The sequence below is a fragment of the Lutjanus erythropterus genome, chromosome 3 (genome assembly GCF_056507025.1).
Source record: "Lutjanus erythropterus isolate fLutEry1 chromosome 3, fLutEry1.hap2, whole genome shotgun sequence".
Taxonomy (NCBI): domain Eukaryota; kingdom Metazoa; phylum Chordata; class Actinopteri; order Lutjaniformes; family Lutjanidae; genus Lutjanus; species Lutjanus erythropterus.
In genome coordinates this window covers 11,101,117-11,111,191 of record NC_139319.1, presented here as the reverse complement: position 1 = coordinate 11,111,191, position 10,075 = coordinate 11,101,117, and the positions used below count along the sequence as shown (strand labels likewise).

The following is a 10,075-nucleotide window of genomic DNA, read 5'->3' as shown; positions in this document are numbered from 1 at the left end:
CTATCATGTGACTTGTTGGGGTCACATGATTTCAGGTGGGTATCCAACTGCCTGGGGAGTGATCTTAAGACTGCATTGTAAGTGGCAGATAAATTGTGCCTTAGGCCTCCTCCTCTGTTGAGAGATGGTCGTTCCAGGTTAACAAAAATGGCCTCTTTCACTCCTCTCTCAAACCATCTGTCTTCCCTGGCCAAAATATGGACATTGTCATCCTCAAAGGAGTGTCCTGTGGCTTTCAGATGTAGATGGACTGCTGAGTCCTGACCTGAGGAACTGGCTCTCCTGTGTTGTGCCATGCGCCTATTCAGCGGTTGTTTTGTCTCCCCAATGTACAGGTCTGTGCACTCCTCACTACACTGGACGGCATAAACTACATTTTCTAGTTTGTGTCTGGGTGTTCTGTCCTTGGGATGGACAAGTTTTTGCCTCAGGGTGTTGCTGGGCTTGAAATGGACAGGGATGTGGTGTTTGTTAAAAATCCTCCTGAGTTTTTCAGAGACGCCCGCAATGTAAGGAATAACAATGTTTTTCCTTTTGATGGTGTTTTCTTCTCTCTCAGACCTGTTTCTTTTGTTGGTTTTGATAAAGGCCCAGTTTGGGTAACCAAAGGTTTTGCGTGCTGCCCTGATGTGCTTTTCTTTGTTATCCTTTCCCTCCATACTGGTTGGAATGGTCTGTGCTCGGTGGTGGAGGGTTCTGATGACCCCTAGTTTATGTTCCAGTGGGTGGTGTGAGTCAACTGGACTGCTGGGTGGAGGAATTGTTATTTCTCTTCATCTTTATAGATTTCCTCCAAGGTCACTAGAAATATTACAAATATATTTTTGTCTCTTCTTGTTTAGTTTTTTGTTTTTTACACACAGTTTTACAGTTTCAGCACAGATTTTCTCATCAGGGTCAGTGTAATGAAAACACAAAACCTCTCCAGATAACGGGCAGGGAAATTTGAGACTGGGGTGTTAATGAACTTTAGTCTGTTTTGATGTGTGGCTTGTTCAGATTCTCAGCTGCAGATTGTTCCTCCTTTATTTTTGTTGCAGACTATCAGGTCCCATATTCACATACAAGTCACACAGAGACCCTCACATACACCCGTGTATTGGAAAAAGCAATGTTCAAAAAATTAAGTATCTGTAACATAAGCTATTCATTCTCTAAATTCCGCCAAATGCAAAGTAATTCTTATTAATTATATATATATATTTTTGCTGCACACAAAACCTTCATTCATTCATCTTAAGCTTTTACATTTTGTCCCGTGTGTGCGTGTGTGTGTGAGATTAATGATGATGTGTGTGACGTCAGGGCGTCCCTATCACCACCATCTGCTCCTTATAGCAGACAAACACTGGCCAGCAGTTTGTGTGTGACACTGAGTTAATTTCACATCAGGGAGCACAAAAGGAAAACTCACTCAGTTATATTTGTCCTCTTCCTTTCAGACTTCTCACCCCCTCGTGTTACCGCTCAGCGAAAAATGTACAGACGTGTTGAGAATAAAAAAAGAAAAAAAAATCTCTAAAATGCTATGCTTTATTCTCAAAACGTTTTAGCTCTTGAGCTATTGAGTTATGTAATATGGAGAATAAAGTTTTTTTGAATATGATTAGTTAGTTTGGAAATTTAATTGTGACCTTATATCCATATGTCTTGGTCACATGTTTTTCTTGAATACATTTTTAATCAATCAACAATGGATATGGTGTACAGTAAAACTTGTACACCATAAAGATTGACCAGTATTATCACCCTGATATCGGCCTATCACAGCTATATCGGTATTGGCATATATGTTGTGTGCTATCCATCTAAAGAGATTTCCCTAGCTGGTGCTTACACATATTTCCAAGTGTTTCTCAAACATGTTTATTGTTTTATTGATGAGATGAAAAAACGAGAGCCTTTTAATTCTGCCTCAGTGCACTTACTCTGTCCCTTTTATGCAGTAGGCAAAGATGTCCTTAATTGTTTTTCTGATGAAAGGAAATAAAAACAATGAGATGATCTGGTAACTCAGCCAAAATACGTTTATTTCTTAGTTGTAAAGTATTTAACATGGTTATAATTTTTAATAACATACGTCAAGATAATTTAAAGTGATGTAGAAATGGCAGTAAAAAATCCCAAGATTTATTGGTAAATTTATTGTGAACTGGGTCACACTGGTTTGTCATTTTTAAAAAGTGAGTCTCCAGAAAAAAAGGTATGTGAAACTCTGCATTATACCATGAGATGTTTCATGTTAAAATCAGATAAATAGTATATTGTTATAGTGAGAAAGGTTTCTTGTTATAACGTGATAAATTCCTGTGTCATAATAACATGAGAATATCTTGTTAAAATCTAAAAAAAATTCTTGATATAACAAACAAGTTTTCATGTCGTAACATTGTTTTTTCTGTCATGTTTCTCTGCAATTTTGGCTCTTATTGGACAAAAAATCCTTCTTATAGACTCACTGATTCCTTCCTGAAGTTACTGAATGAAACTATTGAGAAACTGTTGAACCGGCTCCTGGTTATCTCACACACACACTTTCACTAACCGTACAAGGCACTTACCAGCAGATGTTTGTGTGTTTAGACGCTAATGATTATAAACTTGTCATCGCCAATGATTGACCATCTGTGTGTGTGTGTGTGTGTGTGTGTGGACTCTGGTCCACATGAGCATCTGCTGTACTGCATGGCTCACCCACACCACACACTCCATTATCCCCTAGCAGAGTGTGTGTGTGAGTGCTGCAGGTGCCACATTAAGGTGATGTGTTTAATCATCAATTCAACCAGGGGACTGCCCTCTTCACACATACACCAAACACTCTGTCAGGCTCCCTGTAACAGCCAGGTCAGCTTGTAGTTCAGCCGAGGAGGGACTTTTACCAAGGGCTGGAGTGTGTGTGTTTGACTGTGTGTGTGTTAGTGTTAGTAAGACTGTTTTTTGTCTGCTTGTTTTAAAGTTTTTAGGGAGTGTAATGTGTTTTTGTTGGTCTTTAGCGTGTTTGCAAAGTGTCAGATTATGATAGACGGATGATGAGACTGACTGCACAGCTGTAAGGGCTAGATTCAACAGGTGTGTGTGTGTGTGTGTGTGTGTGTGTGTGTGTGTGTGCAGCTATAAGTTTTTGGTGTATTTTTTAAGTGTGTGTGTTGTGATAATTAAGGATGTCTAACTCCACCATCAACTTCTACGACCTGCGTCAGTCCTTCAGCTTCTCTGACATTATCGTCATAGCAATCTACTTTCTTCTCAACCTCGCTGTGGGCATCTGGGTGAGAGTCAGAGGTGTATATGTGTGTGTTTTTCCTGTATATGCGTGTGGATGCTCGTGTGTGTAACAGTTTTCTCTGTCAGTCGTCATGCAGGGTGAGCAGAAACACTCTGAGCGGATATTTCCTGGCTGGACGGGACATGGCCTGGTGGCCGGTGAGTGTGTGTGTGTGAGTGTGTGTGTGTGTGTGTGTCTCTAACAATCTTGTTTTTATGGATAAAGGCCACAGTTTATGATTCTTGGCATGCTCTGTGTTTTTGATCTGTAGCTGGATGAACATTTCTCTGATAATCTGATGGAGTAGTGGTTCATGTTTGCAAATATGAATGTAAATTAATGATATTTGATATTTGGCGGCCTTGGGCTTGTTCACAGACAGACTGTGGGTGGGTTATGATTGGCAGACTTACCAAAAAATATTTATAAGTCCTGTATACTAATTTATGGATTCCATTTTATGAATGAATGAATGAGTGAATATATACTTTTTACTCCATTACATTTATCTGACCGCTAGTTATATCTCAGATTAAGATTTGAGAACATATGATTAGCTTGTAAAATATGACACAATGTTGGAGATTAAATTAGCTGTTCCCAACCTTTTTGGCTTGTGACCCCGTATAAAAAAAGGTTTGGCTCTCTTGTATTGGTGAAAAGTAACTAAATGCATTTACTCAAGTACTGTAGTTTGAGATATTTTGGGGAAAATATTGTACTTTTTACTCCACTACATTTGTCTCACAGCTTTAGTTACTAGTTACTTTTCAAATTAAATTTTTACACCCTTTCTGTCCAGTGAAAACCATGGATCTCCAAATGTGTTGATTTTAATGTTTGTGATGCATTGCTGTAGATTCAACTTGCAAAAAGTATATAAAGAAGTGAAAATGAGCTCAACCGTAAACATCTACAGCAATAACAAGCAACACACATATCAATTCAGCAGTAATATTAATCTAAAAACATCATAATATTAAAACACCATTTGACTGCACAATGAGTACTTTTACTTTTTGTTGGTAATACTTACATCCACACACATTAATAAATTTTGAATCTTGTTGCATAATCTGTTACTCTCCAAGCCTGGTCATAATGTATTATAAGCCAACCAAGCCCTAGGTTTTTATCTAGTCAAGAAGATCCATAAGACAGTTGAACGTGTAATTAATTTTAAGTCACAATAATAATGTTAAGGGTTTATGGCTGTTAATACAGTGCAGCAGAAAACATTATGTGTGTTTTCTTCGCTGTTGTGCACAGATTGGAGCGTCTCTTTTTGCCAGTTCAGAAGGCTCAGGACTGTTTATTGGTCTGGCTGGGACTGGAGCTGCTGGAGGCATCGCCGTCACCGGCTTTGAATGGAATGTGAGTAGACACACGTTCATTATCTCAACAAAACATTATGAGATGCTTTTGTAATTTAACCATTCAGATTAACTAAACACATTATTATCTGGAATGAAGCAGAGCTAGCCTGTTGATCCATCTAAATATTATTTCTTTTGTGGAGGAAAATCTGTGGAGGAAAGAACGGCTCACAGCTACTGCAGCTAATTTCTCTTTTGTATCTGAAAGAAAACAATTGACACGTGGCTGTCTAGACCACAGAAATAAAATTAGTTGTGTACTGTATTTGTGTTTTAAAGGGATAGTTTGGAATTTTTGAAGTTGGGTTGAGTCCCCCAGTATGAAGATGCAGCTCGAGTACCAGCTTGGGAATTAAGCAATTTACTGCTGTGGAATGGCTCAACAACAAAACATATTTTAGCCACCTAAAAAACAATCAATATCAGTTTATGTGTATGTTTTTTTTTGCTTTACCTTTTTGATAGGAAACTGCCACTGTATAAGCCAAACATCACTCTCTCCAAACCAGCCAGACTCCACTGGCAACAGTAATTTTACCTTGCAGAAAATGCAAGCTGCTCGTCTACCCCTGCCTCGATTGGTTAGTTTGTTTGTGTTATTATGTGACTTCAGTCAATGTGAAATAACCCTTTACAACACCAAAGACACACAACAACCCAAACAAACAAAAAAAACAGATCGAGGCAGCAGTCTTCCAGTAACTCCCCTGTTCTGTGAGGTAAAATACTAATTTTGCCAATGGAGTCAGGAGGAGGTTCAGGTGGCTAAAATACATTTTGCTGCTGACCCTGTCCACAGTAGTGAATTACTTCCTCCACTGGTACTCCTGCTGCTTCTCTGAACTGGGTCTGTGCCGACCACCATCTACTGTAGGTAATACACTGACCACTGATAAGTACCTCATTAATCCCAACTTCAAAAAAATCCAAACTATCCCTTTAAGATAAAGTACAGCTGAGGCTTGTGTGAATGTGTTTGTTTTGCACGTATTTGGTCATTAACCTCAGTACTGGACAAATTAACAGTTTGTCTGTTGCAGGCAGTACCCTGCAGGGGGCAGCAGCAGGAAGGTTTTTTTTATATATATATATATATACCCTGCACAGCACACAAAACCTGAGTCAGTCCACAGAAACTGTACAAAGGCATGCACATGAGCTCGCAGAAACTAAAAGAGATCAAACTTTTATTAACCTCAGTTTGGTCAAACCTCTCTGTCCTCTATCTGTTCCCCTTCTTTGTTTCTCACAGGCCACTTATGTGTTGCTGGCACTGGCCTGGATTTTTGTGCCTGTCTACATCTCCTCAGGGGTTAGTTTACACACACACACACACACACACACACACACACACACACACACACACACACACACACACGGGTGCAGGTACATTTAGGTGCCAAGAGGAATGAGACGCCTTGAAAATTCCCCAACAGGGTGTTACACTACACCCCACACACACAACTGTCTTCTAATAACAAAGAACTTACTCTATTTGTAAGTACATAATTATATCAAAACAGGGGAAGTTTGAGCACATGGAACTTATTCACAGTCACCAGTTGCAAACTGGCAGATCATCCTGAGCTCCTAAAACCACTGCAGCTTCTTATGTTTGCCTCTTCTGTGTAACTGTGGCCGAATGGCCACAAATAGTTTTGTATTTGTGTGTAGCCACCAAATATTCAATGTAAGTGCCCCCCTGTGGCCACAAAGTGTTATCCTCATACTGTGAGACTTTGCTAACTCAGCATTATAGCTCCACAAACTTCCAGATTCCTTTTAATGCGTTTTAATTCAGCTCTATGCAAAACAGGCAACAGTACTTGTCAGCAGCTATGCCATGTCCACTTAAGTATGGCTTTACTGAGCCAACTCAAACTGCTAACAAGATCCTTACAGAAGAACCAGAAACACAAAAGGCAGATTATGAAAAAACAACTCAGCAATGAAAGTTTTAGTGGCCATAATGTGACGTAAAGACGTAATGTACTGCTGTGAGTGGTAGGGCTGAACAATTAATTGAAATTTTGAAATTTTGAAATTTCAATACCCAATAAATGTAAAATGCCTGTACTATTTTACAGTAAATATTGACATGTTGCGGAGATGTTCTGGCTTACAAATCATATTCTACAGATTTAAGAAAAGACCTTGTTTGGTAGAAATCCCTGCAAAAATCACACTATAATGATTTAAAAATGTTTTTTAATGAACATGAGAATGATGATGTAAAAATTATCATTCACTCTGATATTGCAAGTCATACTACAAGTGCAATATCAGTCAATAACCATAGCAGTCAGTATCGTTCAGCCTGTGCTGCTGGTTTCCTCAGCGAGCTCATATTTCATTTGAAACAATGCCTTCAGGAAACACCACATCACAATTTATGGGAAAGTGGACAACACAAGTATCAGAGTTAAAGATCGCTGGATTAAATTGCGTTAAATGAGGGCAATACTTCTTAACTATATTAGCCATTAGCTGTCCCTGTGTGGTGTGTTGAAGATATTGAAATGCCTGTATGTTCAGATTGTGACAATGCCGGAGTACCTGGGCCGCCGTTTCGGAGGAGAGAGGATCAGAACCTACCTGGCCGTCCTCTCACTGCTGTTGTCCGTCTTCACAAAGATATCAGTATGACGCTCCATTGGGCTGCTTTGGCTTTCCACCATTTTTAAACATCATCTGCAGCAGGGTGAGACTGAATCTTTGTCGGGATTGTTGACAGATGTTGTTATGTTTCTGTCACCAGACTGACCTCTACTCCGGAGCCTTGTTTGTTCAGGTGTGTCTCGGGTGGAACCTCTACCTGTCCACTGTCCTCATGCTGGTGGTCACTGCTCTCTACACTATAGCAGGTATACAAACAACCATACACAATTGACCCTACCTAAATCCGCCCCTTTTCGCTCTGTGCTCCAGTAGCAGATGAGCATGCTTGGTGTCCAGCAGGGACCTCGGTCACCTCTTTCCTTTCCTGATTTTATCAAAGTTACTACAAGGAAAATCATATCGTGTTGATCTTGGAGGCCCCTGTGGACAAAAGTGGTAGTGGTTTGCCTGGGAAAATGAAACCACCGGTTAATTTCATCTGATTTCACTGAAAATCCAGTTTCGCTGCAAGTGTTAAAAATAACTATATAGAAATAGCCAATCTTCTCTCAGATGGTCTTGTTTGCTTCCGTATATGTCTTGATAGCTGAGTAATCAGGAGGAACAGGTGAATAGACCCAAAATACAGACTGGAAAAACAGAGCTATGCACTAAAAGATTAATTGCAGAAAACTCAAAATACAAAGTCAAAAACAAAGCTTACAGAGCGAAAGAGGACACATGGTCAGAAAGGCAAACAAAACAAAAAACATGAGAAAATACTGGAGGGGTCACAAAAATTGGGACGCTTGACAAGAAATAAAAACGAACCAACAACTAAGGAGGGAAAGACAGATTCAAGAAACAGAGAAGCTTATTAGATGAAAGTGAAAACACTGTAAAAGAAGAAAAAACACAGGAAGTAAAACAGCAGAAAAAGGAAGAAAGATACAAAAAAAAAAAACAAGAAACAAGTAAACAGAAACCCCAAACCATGACAGTATGTCTTAGAGGCATCAGTATTAAATAAAACTGTTTCATAACCAGTGAAAAACTTCTTGTTGTAGGTTAAAGTTGGCTAATGTCAGCAAAACACTGGCTAACTAGCTAGCTAATGACTGATGTAGATTAGATAGCTAGTTAGCTTGCATTTTGCTAACATTAGCTAACTTAAGATGTGTCAATATGTTGCTTTTACAGGTCCCCCTGCAACATCTCTTGGTCATCTTCAAAAATTGTTCTTTTTAAACATACATGAGTGTAGCACATAGCAAATCTAAGTACAGGAAACAGGAAAGGAGAAAGCTGACTGAAGCACGGCCAGATACCAAGCTTGCTCAGCTGTTGTTGGAGCACAGAGCAAAATGGGGTGGGTCAAATTCCATCAGGGAGAACAAAATTTATGTTATTCAAACACTGGAATGTCGTCAATTTGTATTGAAAGATTTCCATAACACAGACTCTTCTTTATAGGTGGTCTTGCTGCTGTCATCTACACCGACACTCTACAGACATTTGTCATGATAATTGGAGCAATCATCCTAACGATCACTGGTCTGTGTAATTATCAAACTTTATCAACAGTCACAACTACCGCAGTTATTTTAGGATTGTATAGTTTGAGTTGTGCGTTCCTGGTCCACAGCATTCAACAAGATTGGTGGCTATGGCAACCTGGAGCGCGTGTACAGCATGGCGGTGCCCAGTAAGATCATTCCCAACAGTACCTGCCACCTGCCACGCGAGGACGCCATGCATCTGTTCAGAGACGCCGTCACTGGAGACCTGCCGTGGCCCGGCATGACTCTGGGGCTCACCATCCTGGCAACCTGGTACTGGTGCTCTGACCAGGTACAATTATACACCAACACAGTATCACACCAAAGTGTGTAATAGACCCACGGGACCACCATAATAGTCTTCATTTAAGTTACCAATTATACATATGCAACATCCAGTAGGACTTTCAAAATGAAGCTTGCTGAGAAACTTTTAATTTCTGTCACAGTCTGCTTAGGTTTAGACAATAAAACTACTTGGTTAGCTTTAAGGAAAGATCATGGTTTAAAATAACTTTAAAACAACCTTAAAACAATCAACCTTTACTATTTGTCTCACACAGGAATCAAACCCTGGTCTCTCATGTGAAAGCTTTGTGTTTTAAACACAACGTGTGTTCTGCTTGGGGTCTCTCGCGCATTAAAACAATAACAAAAGATGTAGTTTGACACCTGAAGTAACGTGGGATTATGGGAGTTGTTTTTTTCATTGTTAAACAACCACCGTTGCAAAGGAAAATGTATCAGAAATCATGTTCATAAAGGAGGTAATGCATTAAGTTTCATGTCATATTCATGTTACTTTTAGTCACTTTCACCAACATCTTTCCTCTCTCTCTAACGTATCTAACATATCCTGTGTTTGCCCAGAAGTTATAGCAACTAGCGGCTCGCACAAAACACGCACCTTGAATAAATTACACATTTCTCTGCATTTGAACATTGTTCGAAACAGTTGGGATAAAGTAAGTACACAACAAAGTATATAACATGTCCAGCACTTTTAGGGATTTTAATACATAAATGTTACATTATAGCAAAAAGAAAAAAAATCAGCTTTAACTAACAGTGTTTTCATGAGTGAGGCAAAAAAGTGACGCTGAAACTAGGGTTGGGCGATGTCTGCAGAAATTGACACAGATGATGTCACCAGTGAAATATTGGCAATGGACCATGACACCATTGGTTCCCATATCAGTAAAGCTGACCAACTCACCACTGTAGTCACTGCTGACTCACCGTCACTGTGACCTCCAGCTGTCTCACTCAGCCAG

General features: G+C 39.6%; 1 protein-coding gene across 1 annotated transcript in view; it reads left to right on the top strand.

Annotated features, from left to right (window-relative positions):
- The first annotated feature begins 3,126 nt into the window (after positions 1-3,126).
- Positions 3,127-10,075, top strand: part of slc5a10 (solute carrier family 5 member 10) — a 33,140-nt gene continuing 26,191 nt past the window's right edge. Inside the window, exons 1-8 of the mRNA XM_084714975.1 lie at positions 3,127-3,272; positions 3,355-3,426; positions 4,538-4,642; positions 5,897-5,956; positions 7,180-7,284; positions 7,403-7,508; positions 8,716-8,796; positions 8,888-9,093. Of these exons, the coding sequence (XP_084571101.1) occupies positions 3,165-3,272; positions 3,355-3,426; positions 4,538-4,642; positions 5,897-5,956; positions 7,180-7,284; positions 7,403-7,508; positions 8,716-8,796; positions 8,888-9,093 (843 nt within the window). The 5' untranslated portion in view covers positions 3,127-3,164. The remainder of the gene's footprint in view (positions 3,273-3,354; positions 3,427-4,537; positions 4,643-5,896; positions 5,957-7,179; positions 7,285-7,402; positions 7,509-8,715; positions 8,797-8,887; positions 9,094-10,075) is intronic.